General features: G+C 47.4%; 1 protein-coding gene across 3 annotated transcripts; it reads left to right on the top strand.

The window, feature by feature from the left end:
• Nucleotides 1-746: 746 nt before the first annotated feature.
• Nucleotides 747-17718, top strand: LOC101005227 (zinc finger protein 212). Of its 3 annotated transcripts, none has more exons than XM_031665047.1 (5): nucleotides 747-906; nucleotides 11684-12073; nucleotides 12206-12332; nucleotides 14477-14566; nucleotides 15664-17718. In XM_031665047.1, exons 1-5 carry the CDS (start codon nucleotides 883-885, stop codon nucleotides 16515-16517), a joined length of 1485 nt encoding a protein of 494 aa, XP_031520907.1. In that variant the 5' UTR covers nucleotides 747-882; the 3' UTR covers nucleotides 16518-17718. The 3 variants fall into 3 exon arrangements, with proteins under 3 accessions (XP_031520907.1, XP_003896870.1, XP_009202397.2); XM_003896821.4 differs by having other exon boundaries at nucleotides 15661-17715; XM_009204133.4 differs by having other exon boundaries at nucleotides 765-906; nucleotides 11689-12073; nucleotides 15661-17718.
• Nucleotides 17719-22951: the final 5233 nt, after the last annotated feature.

The raw sequence follows: 22951 nt of genomic DNA, 5'->3' as shown, positions 1-22951 counted from the left end.
AGGCTACAGAGGGCTGGCCTGGGCCTGACTCCACACTCCACACTGTTGCTGTGGAAACTGTTCCCAGTTTCTAAAAAGCCCAATAACAGGCGAACTTTTGGAATAAAATCACTTGCCTTTTTGAACCATATTTCTTTTCTCCAACAACGTTACATGTTCTTTCCTCAGCAAAAAGTCTGACTTTTACACATTTTTGAATCCCTCAAAACATTTAGCAGAGAGCTGGACATACAGAAGACAGCAGGGTCCCGTGGCTTATGCCTGAAACGCGGAACCCAGTCTTGATCTTTTTTTTTTTTTTTTTTGAGACGGAGTCTTGCTCTGCCGCCCAGGCTGGAGTGCAGTGGTGGGATCTCAGCTCACTGCAAGCTCCGCCTCCTGGGTTCAGGCCATTCTCCTGACTCAGCCTCCCGGGTAGCTGGGACTACAGGCGCCCGCCGCCTCGCCCGGCTAGTTTTTATTTTTGTATTTTTTTTTTTAGTAGAGACGGGGTTTCACCGTTTTAGCCAGGATGGTCTCGATCTCCTGACCTCGTGATCTGCCCGTCTCGGCCTCCCAAAGTGCTGGGATTACAGGCTTGAGCCACCGCGCCCGGCCCGGTCTTGACTTTTGAGTAACCGAGCTCTCCTGGTGCCCACACTCTGGCCGAGAGTGCCAAGCGGCGTTCTCCCTCCCGCCGCACGGGGGCACTATGGAAAGCCTGCGCAGTGAGGAAGAGCGGCTGGAGCCTGTCTTGCGCCAGGGAGGTCGACGCTCCCAGAATGCACCTGGCATCAACACGGCGGCGGCGGCGGTTTCCAGCAGGCTCCGGGGCGCTGTGCAGACAGGAACGCAGCCGGGGGCTCTGAGGCTTGGTCCAGGTGTTGAGGGGCGACTGGAGCCATGGCGGAGTCGGCGCCTGCTCGGGTAAGAGGCCCCGGCGCGCGGGCTCCAGGGCGCGTTGGGGATGGCGGAGTCCCCTGCCCGGGGCGGGGCTTCGCGGTTTGGACGCCGCCGGGGTCTTGGTTTCCCGGGGCTGCACCTCGCGCGGGTGAACGGGAACCCTCCTCCTCGCGACCCCAGTGCTCTGCCCTTTTTTCCCTCCGCTTCCTTCTGCAGCGGGGTCGGAGCCTTGGCGCCGTGCGCCCTTGCCTAGAAACTTCTCCGAAGGTTGTTTTAGGTTGGTGGATGTGTGACCCTGCCCACACATTTTCTCTTTCGTGCTAAAAGAGCCTGTTCCCAGGTTGGAGCGGAAACGCAGGATGGAAACGGTCTCCGTCGCTACGAGTGAGCTCTCCCACTGCCCCGGAGACCCCAGGACTTGCCTGTCTGCGACCACCTCCTCCTTGGTCCTGTGTGTTGCCCGTTTCTCCCGTGCTGCAGATTTCTGTCTTGGGGTTGCAGCCACAGGTTGAAGTCAGCCTGGGCTGCTGCTTCTTGGGGACAGGTGTTATCTACAGTGTAGTTGCTGCATTTTGTGTTTAGTTTGTAGAGCTATCCAAACTCTCTCCTTCACCGTCCCCCCGCCCCCCATCGACCATCCCCATTCTGGGAATGTCAAGATATGGAGCTTGGTGTGAGGAAAATCCTATTTGTGTGGAGTCACGAAACGAGTTCAGCCGTAACTTAGCTCTCAGCTATCCATTTGGGTAATTTTAGGCAACTGTGTTCACCTCTCTGGGTCTCTTTCGTTTTCTTAACTGTAAATCGAGAGTGTAGGAGTAGTTGCTAGATAATCTTTAAGGCTCTAAGGTTCCTTCCAGCTCCGACATTCTCATACTATTCCAAAGTAGTGGTTAATTTAACAACACTGGAGGGTTTGCAACGGAAAGGGCAGCTGGAATTGAATTGATTTTTAATGAAGTGTTCCTTGGTCCAGAAACACTTTGAGAATCATGTTAGATCTTTGTGAGAATGGAGGGCTAAGGAGATTCTGTGGGAAAATTTGACCATGAGCAGGGTGCACTATATTTGATTCTTGTAGAAAGTGCGTTAAGAACTAAGAAGGGAGGGATTGGAAGACTTAGAGAACACAGTATTTGCTTTCAAGGAAGTTAACAGTTGAATTGGGAAGACAAGACACAAATGTTTACATTATTAACCTCGTCTGACTTCTGTAAGCTAGGCTGAGCCAGTCAAAGACTCGGCTTTTCCACAAGATCTAGTTAGTGTTTGAGTCCGGCAAGAGGACTCTGCCACAGTTCTTCTTGCCAGGTCACTCCACAGTTACTTACATGTCATCAGTAGACCTTGTTAGGAAGAAGCCTTAAAGAAACCACAGGCCAGGCACAGTGGCTCACGCCTGTAATCCCAGCACTTCGGGAGGCCGAGGCGGGAGGATCACGAGGTCAGGAGTTCAAGACCAGCCTGGCCAATAGGGTGAAACCCCATCTGTACTAAAAATACAAAAATTAGCCGGGCGTGGTGGTGCGTGCCAGTGGACCCAGCTACTTGGGAGGCTGAGGCAGAAGAATCGCTTGAACCCGGGAGGCGTGGAGGTTGCAGTGAGCTGAGATCGTGCTACTGCACTGCAACCTGGGTGACAGAGCGAGACTCCGTCTCAAAAAAAAAAAAAAAGGCCGGGCGCAGTGGCTCACGCCTGTAATCCCAGCATTTTGGGAGGCCGAGGCGGGTAGATCACGAGGTCAGGAGATCGAGAGCATCCTGGCTCACACGGTGAAACCCCGTCTCCACTAAAAACACAAAAAATTAGCCGGGCGTGGTGGCGGGCGCCTGTAGTCCCAGCTACTCGAGAGGCTGAGGCACGAGAATGGCGTGAACCGGGGGAGCGGAGCTTGCAGTGAGCCGAGATCGCGCCACTGCATTCCAGCCTGGGTGACAGAGGGAGACTCGGTCTCCAAAAAAAAAAAAAAAAAAAAAAAAATCCACCACAATCCCAAACTATGCCTTAAATAACATGAATTTGTCGTTGTAGAACTTATTCAAATTGTTCTTGAGCCTGTTTCTCTTCTCAGACATCTCTTCAGGTGAGGATTCTGTGTCTGTCGTTTGACAGACCAATTATAGGTGCCCTGATGAAACAACTAAAAATGCTGGAAAACCCTGCACATAAATGCATTTGAAATGTATTTTAGTAAAGAATACTTGGAGCCCCAAAACTTAAGCGAAAGAGGGAAATGGAAAGTGATTAAGAGTTCTGAAGCCAACTTTGAGGGCATTGGCTGAACATTCATCTTTGGTGTTTATGATTCAAGGGACCTGCAAAATAGAACACAAATCTCAGAGCCTAAGGTGGAAAGTCTGAGACGCTCCCTAACCCAGTCCCATGAAACAGAGACTTCAAAGGGCAACATTCTGTGTAAGGGTGAACTGAAAGTAAGGTCTGACCTTCAGATGATTGCAAAGAAAATTGTTAAACCTTGGCACTGAGATTACAGGCGTGAACCACCATGCCCGTCCGTAGTTTCTTTTCTTTTCTTTTTTTCTTTTTCTTTTTTTTATTTGAGAGAGTCTTGCTCTCTCGCTCTGGCTGGCATGCAGTGGAGCAATCTCAGCTCCCTGAAACCTCTGCCTCCCAGGTTCTAAGCGATTTTCCTGCCTCAGCCTCAAGAGTAGCTGGGATTACGGCAGGCGTCACCGTGCCTGGCTAATTTTGTATTTTTATAGAGATGGGATTTCACCATGTTGGCCAGGCTGGTCTCTGAACTCCTGACTTCGGGTGATCCACCTGTCTCAGCCTCCCAAAGTGCTGGGATTACAGGCATGAGCCACTGCACCCAGCCTAAGGCAGAGGAATTTCTTAAAAGCAACCAAAAAAAAAAAAAAAAACCTACCTTGAAATGAAGTACAGCAAAATTAATGGGGGCCAGCTTCTCAAGAGCAACCATGGAAGCCAGACAACAGGAAAATGATGTCAGTAGGCTGAAAGAAAATAACTATAATCCCATAGTTTTATATGCAGCAAAAATATATTTCAGAAACAAAGATATAATGAAGACATTTTTAGACAAATTAAAAATGACAATTTGCTACCAATGCACTCTTAGTAAATTCTAAAATACATACCTCAGGTAAAATGAAAATTATCCCAAATAGAAAGTCTGAAAATGTAAGAAGATGTGATGATGCATGGAAATGGTTAAACCTAAACAAATGGTGACTTAATAAAACAGTAACAGTTTCTTGTTGTGTTAAAAACAATTAAAATACATGATGGCATTGGTGTAAATGTGAGGAAGAGATGATCAGAATTAAACTGTTTAAAGGGCTTTGTTAAAGGGCCTTCTATGTATATTTCCCAGAATTTCTAGGATACTTGCTAAGCAACTAGAAATTGGTTGTATAATTTACAGATTAGCAAGGGTGATAATAGAATAAGAAAAAATTAAAAGAAGACAAGAAAATAGAGAAGAAAGATGGGATACACAGCACAAAAAAGATAATAAAAACTAATGAACAATTACAATAAATGTAAATGAATGAAATGTTCAAGTTAAAAGGCATAGATTGTCAGGATGGGGGAAAAATCCAACTAGATGGTTTAAAAGAGATACAACTGGCCGGGCACGGTGGCTCACGTCTGTAATCCCAGCACTTTGGGAGGCCAAGGTGGGTGGATCATGAGGTCAGGAGATTGAGACCATCCTGGTTAACACAGTGAAATCCCATCTCTACTAAAAATACAAAAAATTAGCCGGGCATGGTGGTGGGTGCCTGTAGTCTCAGCTTCTCGGGAGACTGAGGCAGGAGAATGGCATGAACCCAGGAGGCGGAGGTTGCTGAGGCAGGAGAATCACTTGAACCTGGGAGGTGAAGGTTGCAGTGAGCTGAGATTGTGCCACTGCACTCCAGCCTGGGCGACAGTGCGAGACTCGGTCTCCAAAAAAAAAAAAAATTAGCTGGGCATAGTGACTCGCGCCTGTAATCCCAGCTACTGAGGAGGCTGAGGCAGGAGAATCGCTTGAACCTGGGAGGCGAAGGTTGCAGTGAGCTGAGATCTCACCACTGCACTCCAGCCTGGGTGACAGAGTGAGACTGTGTCTCAAAAAAACCCTAAAAGATAAGGATATAGAAATAAATATAAAAGGACTTGAAAAAATATGCCAAGCAAATACTAGTCAAAAGAAAGTTGGCTGGGCGTGGTGGCTCACGCCTTAATCCCAGCACTTTGGGAGGCTGAGGTGGGCGGATCACCTGTGGTCGGGAGTTTGAGAGCAGCCTGACCAGCATGGAGAAACCTCGTCTCTACTAAAAATACAAAAAAATTAGCCAGGCGTGGCCTGTAATCCCAGCTCCTCGGGAGGCTGAAGCAGGAGAATCGCTTGAACCCGGGTGGCAGAGGTTGCGGTGAGCCGAGATCTTGCCATTGCACTCCAGCCTGGGCAACAAGAGCGAAACTCTGTCTCAAAAAAAAAAAAAAGAAAGTTGACTTAAATATATTTAGTATCTCTAGAGATAGAAGGCTACTACTACTTTTGTAATGGTAAAAGACTCAATTTACCAGCTAGATACAAAATTGCTAAACCTGTATGCACCTAATTACATAGCCTAAAAATATATAAAACGAAACTGACAGAACTACAAGAAAGATTCACTGTTATAATAGGAGATTTTAATACAACCTTAGTATTTTATCAAATAGAAAAGAATTATAAAGGTGTAGTGTATCCAGTAGAACTTTCCAAGATGATAGAAATGTTCTGTTCTGCACTGTTTAATACAGTAGCCACTAGTCACATGTGGCTTTTGAACACTTGAAATGTTAGCTAGTATGATTGAGGAACTGAGTTTTAAATTTTATTTATTAATTTAATTTAATTTTTTTTTTGAGACAGACTCTCACTCTGTCACCCAGACAGGAGTAGAGTGGTGCGATCTCGGCTCACTGCAACCTCTGCCTCCCAGGTTCAAGTGATTCTTCTGCCTCAGCTTCCCGAGTAGCTGGGATTACAGTTATGTGCCACCACACCCGGCTAATTTTTGTATTTTTAGTAGAGACAGGGTTTCATCATATTGGCCAGGCTGGTCTCGAACTCCTGACCTCAAGTCATCTGGCTGTTTTGGCTTCCCAAAGGGTTGGACTTACAGTCATGAGCCACTGTGCCCGGCTAATTTTATTTAATCTTAACCAGCCACGTGTGACTAGTGGCTATTATATTGGAAGCACAGGTACAGAAATGATTATTTTTATTTTTACCTTTTTTCTGAGACAGAGCCTCACTCTGTTTCCCAGGCTGGAGTGCAGTGGTGTGATCTCGGCTCACTGCAAGCTCCACCTCCCGGGTTCACGCCATTCTCCTGCCTCAGCCTCCCAAGTAGCTGGGACTACAGGCGCCCACCACCACGCCTGTCTAATTTTTTTGTATTTTTAGTAGAGATGGGGTTTCACCATGTTAGCCAGGATGGTCTCTATCTCCTGGCCTCGTGATCCGCCCACCTCGGCCTCCCAAGAGGCTGGAATTACAGGTGTGAGCCACTGTGCCTGGCCAGAAATGATCATTTTTTTATCCATATATCTATCAGTATGTAATATCAAAGTGTAGAGACAAAACAAAAGAGAGGAGGCAAACATAAAAACCTGTTGGGAATGAAAATGTGTGCATTCCATGTCTGTTGGTTGATGCTGGTGTGTAGACTGAGATCGCAGGTGAGACCATGGCACAGAACACTTCATGCACCGTCTTCATGTGGCTTGGGATTTCTCAAGGGATTCTAGCACCTGGCTGCCTGTGATTTGCCCCAAGAGACAGAGAGTGGAGCAGAGACAAACATCCATGTGCCACCCTCCTTTTGTTGCAGATTCATGTGTAAAGTAGATGATGATGTCTTAAGCCACTAAATTTGGGGATTATTTTTCATACAGGAGTTGATGATTGGAATAGATACCTAGGGAATATGTTAAAACATTGAAAGATATTAAAATGGAGTCTCAAAAGATTGGGCATGGTGGCCCATTCCTATAATCCTAGCACTTTGGGAGGCTGAGGCGGGGTGGATCATTTGAGGTCAGGAGCTCGAGACTAGCCTGGGCAACATGGTGAAACCCTGTCTCTACTAAAAATACAGAAAAATTAACCAGATGTGGTGGCTCACACTTGTATTCCCAGCTACTTGGGAGGCTGAGGCAGGAGAATCACTTGAACCTGAGACGGAGGTTGCAGTAAGCTGAGATCATGCCACTGCACTCCAGCCTGCAGCCTGGGTGACAGAGCGAGAGACTCCATCTCAGGAAAAAAAAAAAAAAGGATTTGCATACTATGTTTATGAATTGAAATTCATTGGCCGGGTGCAGTGGCTCACGCCTATAATCCCAGCACTTTGGGAGGCTGAGTTGGGCAGATCACGAGGTCAGCAGATCGAGACCATCCTGGCTAACACGGTGAAACCCCATCTCTACTAAAAACACAAAAAATTAGCCAGGCGTGGTGGCGGGCACCTGTAGTCCCAGCTACTCAAGAGGCTGAGGCAGGAGAGTGGCATGAACCCGGGAGGCGGAGCTTGCAGTGAGCCGAGATAGCGCCACTGCTCTCCAGCCTGGGCGACAGCGAGACTCCATCTCAAAAAAAAAAAAAAAGACTGATTATAAAGGGATATGAGGGAACTTTCTTGGATGATGGAAATATGTATATAATATTCTCCTGCTTTGACATTCTAATAGGCTACAATCCCTAGCCCTTGGCAGCCACTGATCTGATTTCTATCCTTATAATTTGCTTTTTTCCAAACATGTAAATGAAACACAGATGTAGCCTTTTGTGTCTGAATTCTTTTTTTTTTTTTTTTTTTTTTGTAGTTTTGCTCTTGTTGCCCAGGCTGTAGTGCAATGGTGCGATCTCGACTCACCGTAACCTCCACCTCCCAGGTTCAAGTGATTCTCCTGCCTCAGCCTCCCGAGAAGCTGGGATTACAGGCATGCGCCACCCTGCCTGGGTCATTTTGTATTTTTAGTAGACATAGGGTTTCTCCATGTTGGTCAGGCTGGTCTCAAACTTCCAACCTCAGGTGATCCGGCCGCTTCGGCCTCCCAAAGTGTTGGGATTATAGGTGTGAGCCACGGTGCCCGGCCCTTCTTTTTTTTTTTTTTTTTTTTTAGGTGGTCTCACTCTGCCACTCAGGCTGCAGTGCAATAGTGCAATCATGGTTCACTGCAACCTTGAACTCCAGGGCTCAAGTGATCCTCCCATCCTCAGCCTCCCAAGTAGCTGGGAGTACAGGCACATGCCACCACGCCTGGTCATTTTAAAAAATTTGTGGAGGTGGGGTCTCACTTTGTTGCCCAGGCTGATCTCGAACTCCTGGGCTCAAGTGATCTACCTTAGCCTCCCAAAGTGTTGGGATTGTAGGTATGAGCCACCATGCCTGACCTGTGTCTGATTCCCATCACTTAGCATGTTGTAACACATGTCAGTGATTTTGGTTCCTTTTTATTACATAGTAGTAGACTTAGTAGTCGAAGTGGTAGTCTACTACTAAGTAGCAGGCTTAGTAGTCTACTAAGCTATATAGGAAAAATACACTAAATATCTAATACGGTATATAATGAAGTGTCTTATATAGTGTATTTGTTTCGTAGGGCTGGTATAACAAACTGGGAAGCTTAAATAACAGAAATGTATTGTCTCACAGTTCTGGAGGTTAGGAGTCTGAAATCAAGATGTTTGCAGGGTTGGTTCCTTAAGAGGTTTGTGTTTCTCTCCTGGCTTCTGGTGGTCCCATGTGTTTTCTTGGTTTGTGGCAGCATAACTCCAGTCTCTGCCTTAATCTTGACATGGCCCATTATGTATTGGTGTAACAGAATACATGAAGTTAGGTAATTCATGAAGAAAAGAGGTTTAGTTGGCTCATAATTCTGGTGGCTGGAAAGTTCAAGACTGGGCAGCTGGGCCTCAAGCTGCTTAAACTCGTGGCAGAAAGTGGAAGGGCAGCAGGTGTGTGTAGAGATCACATGGTGACAGAGGAGGCAAGGGAGAGACCGAAGAAGTCAGACTGTTCAACAACCCACTCTAGTGGGAACTAATCCATCCCTGCCAATGACAACTCACCCCTGTGGGAGCGCATTAATTTATTTATGAGGGATGTGCCCTCATGATCCAAACACCTCCCACGAGACTTCACCTCCCAACACTGCCACATTGGGAATAAAATTTCAGCATGGGTTTTGGTGAGGACAAACCATAGTAGACATCTTCTCCCTGTGTGTGTGTCTCTCTGTGTCTAAAGGTCCTCTGTTTTAGGGACATCAGTCATTGGATTAAGGCCCATCCCAATGACCTCATTTTAACCTGATTACCCTTGAAAATACCTTATTTCCAAGTAAGATCACATCCTGAGGTGCTGAGGATTAGGGCTTTACTATATTATTTTGAGGAGACACAGTTCAACCCATGACATTGGATGGATCACAATTTTTTCATCCATTCACTGGTTCGTGAACATGTGAATTGTTCCCATCATGTTAGATAATTCAAAACAGAAGACAAGAAGAAACTTAGTTTAATCATTCTTTTCAACCTCTTACTATGTGGAAGAGGAGGGGGCGTATTCCTTTGCACAGATTCTCACCTATGTTCCTGTCTGGAAAACGTGCTACTAAGCACAGAATGCTGGGCCACAGAAAGAGGAGACTCATAGACTTAAAGTAGAAGCAAAACAAACATGATGGCATGTATATATCTAGTTTAATATTTTGTTTTGTTTCACTTGTAGTTGTTTTTACCTTGAACTTTTCTTTTAATCTTTTGCGGGAGGATGTATTTAAGCTTTTGTCTCTTGTGTTCCATGATGAATTAACTGACTTGAGTAACTAGAGTAGGTCATGGCCAAACTTAAATGTTCAGTTCTGCGCCAGTTTCCTTTTGTCCCATGTTCTCTGGACCACGAACCCTGGCCCCAGCAGTTCTTTCCGAGATACTTCCTCTCAGTGTCTTGGTGGACTCACTGTGGTTTGAAAAGCAGCCATGAAAGAACATGAAGTTTGCAGAGGGAGTTAGGACTGAAGCGAACGTGCAGGGAGACAGTAGAGGGACAGCTTGGGGAAGACTTCCCGAATGTTGATTTCAGTAATTTTAGCTTCTACGACAGCGATTTTCCTACTGTCAGAGACAGCTCATTAAAGTGAAAATTATAGGGAAAATGTCAGTAGACTTAGTCACATCATTTCAGTAAATATTTTTTAAGGATTTATTCACCATCCCAGCTGCTAGAGTGCAAAGATGAATGGATTAGATCTCGTAGGTCCTGCTAAGGAATTTTGTCTTTCTTGTGGGGAGCCATTGAAAGTTTTCAAACAGGGGTGACATGATCAACTATGAAGTCTGGCAGGGATGTGGAGGCAAGATAAGATGTAAATGACATCTTTTATCATATAGTCCAAAACGTTAAATAAAAATAGGTTTAAAATGAACACCGATACAGGAGTCTCAGCGAATATGCTAAGCGTAAAACATAGGTAACAAAACATGCACACTGTAATTTCACTTTTGTTGAAAAAAATAAAAGATGAAAAAAAGCCTACAGGAAATACACCAAAATTCAAACAGCTTCCTTCCCTCCCTTTCTCTCTCCCTCCCTTCTTTCCTTCCTGTTTTGAGACAGGGTCTCACTCTGTTACTCAGGCTGGAGTGCAGTGGCACGATCTTGGCTCACTGTAGCCTCAACCTCCTGGGCTCAAGCCATCCTCCCACCTCAGTGCCCCAAGTACCTGGGACTACAGCCATGCATCACCATGCCCGGCTAATTTTTTTTTTTTTTTTTTTTTGAGACGGAGTCTTGCTCTGTTGCCCAGGCTGGAGTGCAGTGGCACGATGTCAGCTCACTGCAAGCTGCAAGCTCTGCCTCCTGGGTTCATGCCATTCTCATGCCTCAGCCTCCCGAGTAGCTGGGACTATAGGCGCCTGCCACCACGCCCGGCTAATTTTTTGTATTTTTAGTAGAGACAAGGTTTCACCTTGTTAGCCGGGCTGATCTTGATCTCCTGACCTTGTGATCTGCCTGCCTCGGCCTCCCAAAGTGCTGGGATTACAGTCGTGAGCCACCGCGCCCGGCCTGCTCCTGGCCCACGCCCGGCTAATTTTTTGAACTTTTTCTTAGAGACAGGGTTTGCCTTGTTGGCCAGGCTGGTGTCAAACTCCTGAGCTAAAGTGATTCAGCTGCCTTGGCCTCCCAAAGTGTTGGGATTATAGTTGTGAGCCACTGCGGCCAGCCCTAACAGCTTATTTCTGTGTGAGAATATTTTGTGTAATATTTTCTTTCTATTCTTCAGCATTTCCCAACATTATTAATGCAATATCTACATATAATTTTTAGTATCAATAAAAGACTTTTTTTTTTTTTTTTTTGAGACGGGGTCTCGCTCTATCATCCAGGCTGGAGTGCAGTGGCGTGATCTTGGTGCACTGCAAACTCTGCCTCCCGGGCTCATGCCATTCTCCTGCCTCAGTCTCCTGAGTAGCTGGGACTACAGGTGCCTGCCACAACGCCCAGCTAATTTTTTTGTGTTTTTAGTAGAGATGGGGTTTCACCATGTTAGCGAGGATGGTCTCCATCTGCTGACCTCGTGATCCACCTGCCTCGGCCTCCCAAAGTGCTGGGATTACAGGCGAGAGCCACCACGCCCGGCCTTTTTTTTTTTTTTTTTAAATTAAAAGAAACTAGGTAACTCTAAGCACTGATAGACTTGAACATTGCTTTCTTTATTTGATGTTTGGAAGTGACATTTTCTGACTCTGTGTCTTTGATCTTTCAGCACAGGAGAAAACGACGCTCCACACCTTTAACTTCTTCCACACTTTCTTCACAAGCAACAGAGAAAAGCTCCTATTTTCAGACCACCGAGATCTCACTCTGGACGGTGGTGGCTGCTATTCAGGCTGTGGAGAAGAAGATGGAGTCCCAGGCTGCCCGGCTACAGAGCCTGGAGGGACGCACGGGGACAGCTGAGAAGAAGCTGGCTGACTGTGAGAAGATGGCCGTGGAGTTTGGGAACCAGCTAGAGGGCAAGTGGGCCGTGCTAGGGACCCTGCTGCAGGAGTACGGGCTGCTGCAGAGGCGGCTGGAGAACGTGGAGAACCTGCTGCGCAACAGGAACTTCTGGATCCTGCGGCTGCCCCCGGGCAGCAAGGGGGAGGCCCCCAAGGTAGTCTCATTGAGGATTAAAAGTTAGAAGAGAAGGGGGAGCCAGCCCTTTAATATGTAAGCACCTCAGTTGCTGGCTTTTCTGTCATAGCTGTGAGTAGAGGCACTCACGGTGTGCCATTGGTGATTCCAGGTGTCCAGGTCACTGGAGAATGATGGCGTCTGTTTCACCGAGCAGGAATGGGAGAATCTGGAGGACTGGCAGAAGGAGCTCTACAGAAATGTGATGGAGAGTAACTATGAGACACTGGTCTCTCTGAGTGAGTAGCAGTTTTCTCCCTAGAATTCTGTCTCAGACATACTACAATTCCTGGCCGGTAGCTTGTAATTCAGACTACACCTGTGGCTCTTGTGGCTGTGGGTCTGTTGGCTTGCGCGGGTGGAGAAATGCAAGTCTCTAGGTCCTCCCATTTACAGAGACTTTTGGAAAGCTCTCGGCGTTGTGCCTTTCGTGTTTCTTTTCTGTGGTCACATGGTCTGTTCTTGATAGTATTTTCTAATAAATAAAATGTCTCATACCCTACAGTGTGATATGGCTAGGGTTCCTCATGTTGTTTTTTGATTTGTTTTGTTTTATCTTTTTTTTTTTTTTTTTTGAGATAGAGTCTAGCTCTGTTGCCCAGGCTGGAGTGCAGTGGCGCGATCTTGGCTCACTGCCTCCCGGGTACAAGTGATTCTCCTGCTTCAGCCTCCCAAGTAGCTGAGATTACAGGTGCCCACCACCATGCCCAGTTAATTTTTGTATTTTTAGTAGAAACAGGGTTTTACCGTGTTGGCCAGGCTGCTCTTGAACTCCTGACCTCGTGATCTGCCCGCCTTGGCCCTGCCAAGTGCTGGTATTACAGGTGTAAGCCACTGTGCCAGGCCTGTTTTATCTTTTTTTTTTTTTTTTTTTTTTTTTTGAGACTCTGTCACCTACGCTGGAGTGCAGTGGTATGATGTCGGTTCACTGCAGCCTTGACAGCTTGGGCTCAAATGATTCTCCCACCTCAGTTTTCCAAGTAGCTGGGATTACAGGCACATGCCACTGCGCCTGGCTAATTTTTAAATTTTATTTAGAGACGTGGGTCTTACTATATTGCCCAGGTTGGTCTTGAACTCTTGGGCTTAAGTGATCCACCTGCATCGGCCTCCCAAAGGGATTACAGGCGTGAGCCTCCGCACGTGGCCTCCCATGCTGTTTTTAATATTTAAGACTATTTGGCCGGGCGCGGTGGCTCAAGCCTGTAATCCCAGCACTTTGGGAGGCCGAGGCGGGTGGATCACGAGGTCAGGAGATCGAGACCATCCTGGCTAACATGGTGAAACCCCGTCTCTACTAAAAATACAAAAAACTAGCCGGGCGTAGTGGCGGGCGCCTGTAGTCCCAGCTACTCAGAGGCTGAGGCGGGAGAATGGCGTGAGCCCGGGAGGTGGAGCTTGCAATGAGCCGAGATCGCGCCACTGCACTCCAGCCTGGGCGACAGAGCGAGACTCCGTCTCAAAAAAAAAAAAAAAAAATATTTAAGACTATTTGAGATGGGTATGGTAGCTCACATCTGTAATCCCAACACTGGGAAGCCAAGGTGGGAGGATAGCTTGAGGCTAGGAGTTTGAAACCAGCCTGGGCAACATAGTGAAATCTCCTTTGCTTAAAAGAAAAGAAAAAAGATGATTTGACAACCCTATGTTACCTTGGATGAGGCAGGCAGCACAGGCTGACCAAAAGCATTTTCTTGGTGTTTGGCCAGAATTATAGCTGGTCATTGTGGTCTCAATGATTTTTGCTTGTTGATTAGAAGTGCTACTTAATAGGTATAAGTCTTTATATGCAAAATGTTACCTATTACATAATAAATGCGTTTTGTTTGGTAGACAAAGTCTTTTAAAACCTAGGTACGTGGAGGAGTGTCAAGTGCCTGGAGCAGAGTAAGAGGTAAAGAAAATAGAAAATGGGCCAGAAAAGTGACCTTGTAAGCTTGGTTGGGTCACATGCTCTCATTGGGACTGTTTCCTTGTCTGTCCCAGTGTCCATCTTACCTTGCAGTGCCTTAGCAAGGATGAAATTAGATCCCCCAAAAGGAAGCATTGGCAAGACTTAAACTGCACACACTTGGAGAGGCAGAGGTGGGTGGTGGTGCCATCAGGGGCAGTGGTAGCTCTGTAACCTGCCTGCCTGAGCCACAGGCCCTCTGATGGAGGAGCACTGGAGGTAGCAGCTAGCCAAGTCAGTCGTTAGGATTGGCCAGAATTTTATAATTGTCCCAAACTGCTAGGGGAAACTGACATGAGCAGTAGCCTTTGAATCTGTTGAAGCTTTAGTGTTTTCTCCCTGCCATTGGTCACCTTGGTCATTGGCAGCTGATCAGTGTGCAGTGAGCTTTTGCTCTCTCCTGGACTCACACCGTGCTGTTTCCCCACCCAGAGGTCCTTGGCCAGACAGAGGGAGAAGCGGAGTTGGGTACAGAGATGCTGGGTGACTTGGAAGAGGAAGGTCCTGGTGGTGCCCACCCAGGTGAGTGGCTCTGGAATATTCTGTTCCCTTCCATAGCCCTCTGCAGCCTAGAGTGAGCTTTCCCATGGCTGACCTGCCAGGTGCTGACTTGGTAAACTCATCTGGCTTTGCTTGTTCTAGACTCCTTTATGATTGTTGTTAGTTCAGCTGTTACATGTGCCTCAACTCCTACCATCCTGTGGGGTCTTTAAGACTAGCAGCCACATCAGGCCAGGCGCGGTGGCTCAAGCCTGTAATCCCAGCACTTTGGGAGGCCGAGAGGCGGCTGGATCACGCAGGTCAGAGATCGAGACCATCCTGGCTAACACATGGTGAAACCCCTCAGCTCTACCAAAATACAAAAAACTAGCCGGCTGCGCAGGTGGCGGCTCTTTGCAGTCCCAGCTACTCGGAGGCTGAGGCAGGAGAATGGCTTGAACCTGGGAGGCGAGCTTGCAGTGAGCCGAGATCGCTGCCACTGCACTCCAGCCTGGTGACACAGCGCCAGACTGGCTTCAAAAAAAAAAAAAAAAAAAAAAAAAAAAAAAAAGACTAGCGGCCACATCAATCACTCTTCTTCATGCCCTACAGAATAGAGTACCATACTAGGCGGTAGTCAAAACCTGCCGGAGATTGAGTGTGGGCATGTCAGAGCTTCAGGAGGGAAGGCAGTGCAGGAAAAGCACTTGTCACTAGGTAATTTGGGAGGTTATGGAGGAAGAACAGAGCTGGACATGAATTTTTAAGCTGTAGGTTTAGTTTGTCTTTAATCCTTCAGATGTGTTATTTTAACACTCTTAATTTAGTATAGTTGTTACGGTGTATTCTGTCATTTTTCCCAGAGATTAAATATAAATTTGTAGACAAGCTTGGAGAACTATAGTTTACAGTATTTTATAAGAGTAATACATTGATATTTCCAATCAACATTGGAAAAGCTATACATGAATAGTTTTATACAAGTCTTGGAACCTAGCCAGTGTCATCCTCCTCCATGTTGTCCTAATTCACTTATTCCTGGGGTGCTTCTGAAATTGACAGATGTTTGTTTGGTCCTGAAGAAACCAAAGGTACTAGAATGTGATCTTTTTTGTTGGTCTTCTTCCACTTTGCAGCAGGTGGGGTCATGATCAAACAGGAGCTACAGTATACGCAGGAAGGCCCTGCGGATCTTCCTGGAGAGTTCTCATGCATTGCTGAAGAGCAGGCTTTCCTGAGCCCGGAGCAGACTGAGCTCTGGGGTGGTCAGGGCAGTTCTGTCCTCCTGGAAACAGGTCCTGGGGACTCGACTCTACGGGAGCCTGTTGGTGGTAGAGATCCTAGCAGCAGCAGAACTGTGGGCTGCCCGAAGCAGAAATCTCATAGGCAGGTACAGCTGGGCCAGGAATGTGGGCAGGGCCTGAAGCTGAAAAAGGACACTTCCCGCCCCTACGAATGTTCTGAGTGTGAGATCACCTTCCGCTATAAGCAGCAGCTGGCCACACACCTGAGCAGCCACTCTGGGTGGGAGTCTTGTACACCTGAGGAGCCAGAGGAGAGCCTTAGGCCCAGGCCACGGCTGAAACCGCAGACCAAAAAGGCCAAGCGACATCAGTGTGATGTGTGCCTGAGGAGCTTCAGCTGCAAGGTGAGCCTGGTGACCCATCAGCGTTGCCACCTGCAGGAGGGGCCCAGTGCCAGCCAACATGTCCAGGAGAGGTTCTCACCCAACAGCCTGGTTGCCCTGCCTGGCCACATCCCTTGGAGGAAAAGCCGGAGTTCCCTCATCTGTGGTTACTGTGGCAAGAGCTTCAGTCACCCATCTGACTTGGTGCGGCACCAGCGCATCCACACGGGTGAGCGGCCCTACAGCTGCACCGAGTGTGAGAAGAGCTTTGTCCAGAAGCAGCACCTCCTGCAGCACCAGAAGATCCACCAGCGGGAGCGGGGTGGGCTGGCCCTGGAGCCCGGAAGGCCCAATGGCCTGCTTTAAGGGTGCAGCCCCTCGCCCGTCTGGGGGGCGGAGGGGGGTGGCATTGGTTCCCCCAAAGAGACACTGCAGTCAGGGACTGAGTTCTTCCTGAGGGCAGTTGTTTCTGATTTGCCTTCCCTTGTCCCAGTACCAAGCCAAGCCCAAAGGCTGTCCTGAAAACCCCGTGGAAGAAGAGTCCAGGCCAGGTCTTTACCCTGCTGCCAAGTTTGCTGTTTCTTGGCACCTTCAGGTCTCTGGTTTTCTCATTCATGCCAATGCTTGTGGGCTGGGGTTGGCGTTCTGACCCCACAGGGACTGGTGGCTGGTTCCAGGGCTCGTCCTGGCATTTAATGTCTTCCCACGGGGTTGAGTTGGGCCATAGGGGTGAGCAGCTGCCTAGAAGAGTTCTGGGAAGTGTAACCCTCCATTTTTTCTTGTTTTGTAATCTCTGTTTAATAACAAGTAGAAGAAATAATTTAAATGAACTGCTTAACCCTACTCTGAAGAACCTTTTTTGGAATTAGATTTTAGTTAATTTTTTAAAGAATACAGCCCAACGCTTTTTTTTTTTTTTTTTACATTTTAAGAGTTGTAGAAGTTGTTCCTCACTTGGGGACTGGACCTGCCCTCTAGGAGGGAATTGTTAATGGGGCTCTTTTAGCCCACTGACGCTTACTTAGGCCAGAGAGCAGGGGACACGGTGCTAGGTTCCCTCGTGTGGTGCTTGGTGCTCTCAAATTGTCTGAAAAGGACCAAGAGGAAAAGAGTCGGAGGGGTAGACCCTGCAGCCCCTGTTGAGAAGAAAGATTCCAGTGAAGTTGCTGATGGTCTGGCTGTGGTCTGGGACTTAGGTGTCTCAGCATACCCCTATCCTCTTCCCACCTCCTCCTGGCTGTGTTCTGCAGCCTCCCAGAGTAGAAAACAACTTTGTTACTTAAGGTTGTTCACCTTGTACTAGTGGTTATTTGAGTTTGTTCCTATTACACCAATCCTTACTTGAGGTGGTTCAGATTACAGTTTCCAAATGCATTCTGAGATTGCCTATTCCAGAGAGGGTAGAGAAAAAGCACACAGATGCTTGTCTTAGGAGTGTTGAATGTGTGCCCCACTGCTGTCTGGGGGGATGGGAGTGGGCTCTGGGGTCATATGTGAACATCCCCTTGGATGATTTGCAGTTGCCTAGAATAAAACTTGCTACTAGCAAAACAAACAAAAAAAAGTTCATACTGGATGTTTTTCTCTATCTGTCAGAACACTCTCCTGGGGTCAAGGTGGAGGAGAGGCACCTGACCTGGAGTGATGACAGGGAAGGACTGATGGTACAGCCTGACCTGCACTTTCACTTAAACCTAGGACAGAAAACAAGATGTGGCATGGGTGAGAATATTCAGGGGACCTGGAGACAGTCTGGGTGATGGCTATTGGGAGGTAGAAAGAGTAGGTGAAATGTGGGTACCCCAGCGAGTGCCAGGCAGCTGTTACGAGCATTGGCTTAGATATATGGCCTAGCCATCTGGATCCATCTTAAACACAATGCTGAGGGGAAAAGATAAGAAATTGAGATCTATAATATAACACCATTTATATAAATTAAAAATGCATGCACACAATACATTTTGTAAGAACACTTAGGACCAACGGAGACACGTTAAAGACATTACAGTTTTCCATGGGGAGAGTGAACAAATAGATAGAAGGAAACTTGGGTTGCTATAAGGCAGAGGTCCCCAACCTTTTTGGCACCAGGACTGGTTTCATAGAAGACAGTTTTTCCACAGACAGTGGTGGGAGATGGGATGGTTTTGGAATGAAACCGTTCCACCTCAGATCATCAGGCATTAGATTCTCATAAGGAGCGCACAACCTAGATCCCTCTCATGTGCAGTTCACAATAGGGTTCATTCTATGAGAATTTAATGCAGCCACTGATCTGACAGGAGGCAGAGCTCACTTGCTGTGTGGTCTGGTTCCTAACAGGCCATGGACCAGTACTGATCCACAACCCAGGGGTTGGGGCCCCCTGCTGTAAGGTATAGGATTGTCTTGTTACAGAAACTGAACATGGAGGGAATCCTTGTAGGGCCGGCACCGTGCGAGGTGGGTAGTAGCTTCGTCAGGAAAACCTTTGGGAGTTTCTTTCCTAAGTTTCTTCTGCAGTCTTTTCTTACCCTCAAGCCTTTGCCTTATAGATACCCTCTCTGTCCTGTCCTTAGTTACTCTTACTTCCCAATTGTTGAGCATTCTAATGTGACCAGCCTTAGGCCTTGCATTGTGGGGAAAAGTGAAGCACAGAATATGGTCCTACTTCTCCAATAAAGTTAAGTTTTCCTTGAGGCTGGGAAATAATTGTATCAAGCAATTGGACTCCTGCTGACACTTGTTGAATACTTGTGTGCTAGGCACTATTTATTTCCATGAAAACAAGTCCTCATAGTTTTGAGTGGTGAGTATGATTTTACCTAATTTTCCATATGAGATGTGGGAGGAGGCCTGAGAAGTGAAGTAAGATGGCAGAGGTGATGGAAATCCAGACCATCTTGCTTCAGAGCTGCACACTTGGCTGTGGGGTGGTATTGCTTCTGTAGTTAAGAACTCTGTCAAAGCTGGATTCTATGTCCTGAAGTGTGGGCTCTCAGCTGGCAGCAGCAGCAGCAGCAGCAGCATCCTCTAGGAGTGTGAAATGGTGCAGACTCAGGCTCCACCTAGGCCCCCGAATCAGAATCTGCATCTCAACAAGCTCTCCAGGTGGTTCTGTGCGTGCAGAGGCACTGTCTTATGGGATAGGAAGGACTCGCCTCTTCTTGCCTGCTTCTGCCATCCTTCATTGAAAGCCTGTTCTGCCAGGTGCTGAGGAGAAAACAGGAAATGGACTGTCAGAAGGACAGGGATGATGAAGTTAGAAAGATTGAAGTCAACAGGGAAGAATTAAATGCCAAATGTTAGTGACTCATCTATCCTGCCTTTTCTTTTTTTTTTTTTTTTTTTTTTGAGAGGGAGTCTCGCACTGTCGCCCAGGCTGGAGTGCAGTGGCCGGATCTCAGCTCACTGCAAGCTCCGCCTTCCAGGTTTACGCCATTCTCCTGCCTCAGCCTCCCTATAGCTGGGACTACAGGCGCCTGCCACCTCGCCCGGCTATTTTTTTTGTATTTTTTAGTAGAGACGGGGTTTCACTGTGTTAGCCAGGATGGTCTCGATCTCCTGACCTCGTGATCCGCCCGTCTCGGCCTCCCAAAGTGCTGGGATTACAGGCTTGAGCCACTGCGCCCGGCCTATCCTGCCTTTTCTACCCTTCTTGTTCCCAAAGTTAAGGTCCTAGTCATCATTCACCTGAGCTTTTCAGTAACCAGTAGGTCTTCTGCTCTTAGTCACATCCGTTTTGATTCCAGAGTTAATGTCCTTGCACACAACTGGATGTAGACTTTCCTCAAAACCTTGCAATGGCTTTCAGCAGCTACTGATAATGAGCAGTCTTTTTAGTATAGAACTCAAGACTCTGACAACCTGCGTCACCCTCCATTTTTTTCTCTTTTCACTCTATGCTGCTGCCACATTGGGCTTCCTGTCATTCATTCATTCATTCATTTTTAAACAAAATTTTTGAGACAGGGTCTCTGTTGCCCAGACTGAGTGTGCCATCACAGCTCACTGCAGCCTTGACCTCTTGGGCTCAATGGATCCTTCCATCACAGCCTCCCGAGTAGTGGGGACTACAGGTGTGCACCAACCACACCCAGCTGATTTTTGTACCTTTTGTAGAGACAGGGTCCCACTATATTGCCCAGGCTGGTATCGAACTCCTAGGCTCAAGCGATCCTCCTGCCTCAGCCTCCCAAAGTGCTGGAATTACAGCTGTGAACCACCACGTCTGGCCTCCTGTCTTACTGAATAAGCCGTGCTCTTTCCCTCTCTGCAGTGTCGTCCTCTGAACCAAACACTATTTTTCACTGTTTTGGTTTATAAGCCCCTTCTGTGAAAGCTTCCCTCATCCATTTCTTTCATTGACCAAATACATATTGAGCCCCTGTTATCTAGGCACTGTTTTAAATACACATCAATGAACAAAATGAAGATCTTTGCCCTTATTGAGTTTATGTTCTTTCAAAATCAGTTTTCTTCCTTTACTGCACCTTTGCACAGCCCTTTCCTAGGTGAGGACAGTATTCCGTTCTGCCTTAGAGTTTTGTTCACACAAATATCTGAGTATCCTCCCTGTGCAGAATTCTACAGAGGGGTACAAGGATAAATCTTGCTCTTGGACTTACAGGCTGCTAAGGGGATATAAGAGAATAGTAGTGTCTTCAGATAAGTGAGGGTAAAAGGCTGTAAGCATTCAGAGAACAATCATTTTAGGTATGAGACATTGGGTAGACTTTGCCATAGGTGGTATTTGAACTGGCCTTTTAAGGGTGGCAGGAAGGACATTCTAAATGGAGGTGACATGACCAAGTGAGGAGACATTATGGGGCATGTACAGAAGAGGAGTTCATCCAATTTGGGGAGGGTGGAGTGTGAGAAGGAGAGTAGTGGGTGTTACAGTTGGGTCAGGCTTCAAGGAGTCTGGATTTTATTCAGTTGGTAATGGGGAGCTGAAGCATTTTGAGCAAAAGAGTGACCCGATTCTAGCTGTGATTTGGGAATACTAGTAAGAATTAGCCGGGCGCAATGGCTCACGCCTGTAATCCCAGCACTTTGGGAGGCTGAGACAGGTGGATCACAAGGTCAGGAGATCGAGACCACCCTGGCTAACACGGTGAAACCCCGTCTCTACTAAAAATACAAAAATTAGCCGGGCACGGTGGCAGGCGCCTGTAATCCCAGTCACATGGGAGGTTGAGGCAGGAGAATGGCGTGAACCCGGGAGGTGGAGCTTGCAGTGAGTGGAGATCGCACAATTGCACTGCAGCCTGGGCGACAGAGCGAGACTCCGTCTCAAAAAAAAGAATTATACTGTGCTTTTTGGGGGTTGGGGTGGGGTGTGGGATATGCTAGGTTTCGAGTGAGACCAAGGAAGAGTCAGTGAGGACTTACCTGATTGGGTGCAGCTGCAAGGGAAGGGAGCAATAGGTAAGACCAAGACACAGTCACAGGATGTGATGCTGTGGGGAAGAAGGGACTATGTCTTTTTTTTTTTTTTTTTTTTTTTTTTTTTTGAGACGGAGTCCTGTTCTGTTGCCCAGGCTGGAGTGCAGTGGCGCGATCTCAGCTCACTGCAAGGTCCACCTCCTGGGTTCAGGCCATTCTCCTGCCTCAGCCTCCCAAGTAGCAGTAGCTGGGACTACAGGCACCCGCCACCACGCCCGGCTAATTTTTTGTATTTTTAGTAAAGATAGGGTTTCACCGCATTAGCCAGGATGGTCGCCATCTCCTGACCTCATGATCCGCCCACCTCAGCCTCCCAAAGTGCTGGGATTACAGGCAGGCGTGAGCCACCTCGCCTGACCCCAGGAGGGACCATGTCTTAATCCTGTCAGCCTCCACAGCTCTCAGCACAGGTGCTTGGCACATAGGTGCTCAGCAAATGTTTGCTGAATGAGAAAGTATAATGGATGTTCACAGAATAGGGAGCTTGGTGTTGTCTGAAATAGGAAAGGCTTCTATGGAAGAAGGGAGACTTGGTTGTACTTCTGGTCTCCCTCTACTAATGCTTCCGTTCCTAACATCTTTATAATTCTGTGTGGGTCCACCTCCTAATCTAAATTACATTCCTGGTTTGGACGATGAGGGAGCCACAGCAATTCTGTCTCTGACCTGCCCCTATCTCTTGGCTGAGGATGTTCTGGTGGGGACAGTGGCACTTGAGTGTGCTGACCTCTTGAGTGACCCTAGGTGCTACTTTGATGGCCCTCAAACTGTGACAACCCCACCTTCTGGAGGTGGAGTCACCCTTGTTACTCCACGGACTGGGCCTCCACTGGATGTTGTTAGTCCACCCAGAGATAATCAGGTCCTGGAAATCTGATCCCCAAAAAAGCAAACTCACAAGAGACAGATTAAAGATGAATGTAGGCTGAGCATGGTAGCTCATGCCTGTAATCCTCCTTTGCCACAGAGAGCGAATTAGAGTGATTACCTAGCAGTCAAGGGATTTAGAACCAACCTAGCCTTAAGTTGAGCCCACGTCTCTGCCTAAAGTAAGGTGGCCTGTGGTGGTGGAACATGTGATCACTTAACATCCGGGAGGCAGGGGCTGAAGGATCCCACTTGAACCCGGGAGGTTTGCGGTGAGACCGAGATGTGTATTCGTGCGCCGAGAAGCCCCGGAGCCAGTGAGCTCCATCTAAACAAAACAAAAATATGGTACAGCAAATTTATATCAGAGCGGACTTGACACGCTGGCTGGTCTACTCAAGAGCAACCATATTAGCATCAGTGCAAAGTATTCATTTTATTAAATATATTTAGAATCCCCAGGCATGGGAATGGGAGGTAGCTGTGGGACCCTGATAAACAGTGCC

Source organism: Papio anubis, chromosome 4 (genome assembly GCF_008728515.1).
Source record: "Papio anubis isolate 15944 chromosome 4, Panubis1.0, whole genome shotgun sequence".
In the NCBI taxonomy this organism is placed as follows: domain Eukaryota; kingdom Metazoa; phylum Chordata; class Mammalia; order Primates; family Cercopithecidae; genus Papio; species Papio anubis.
Note: the sequence above shows the minus strand (reverse complement) of the source record. Positions and strands in the feature narration are given on the sequence as shown.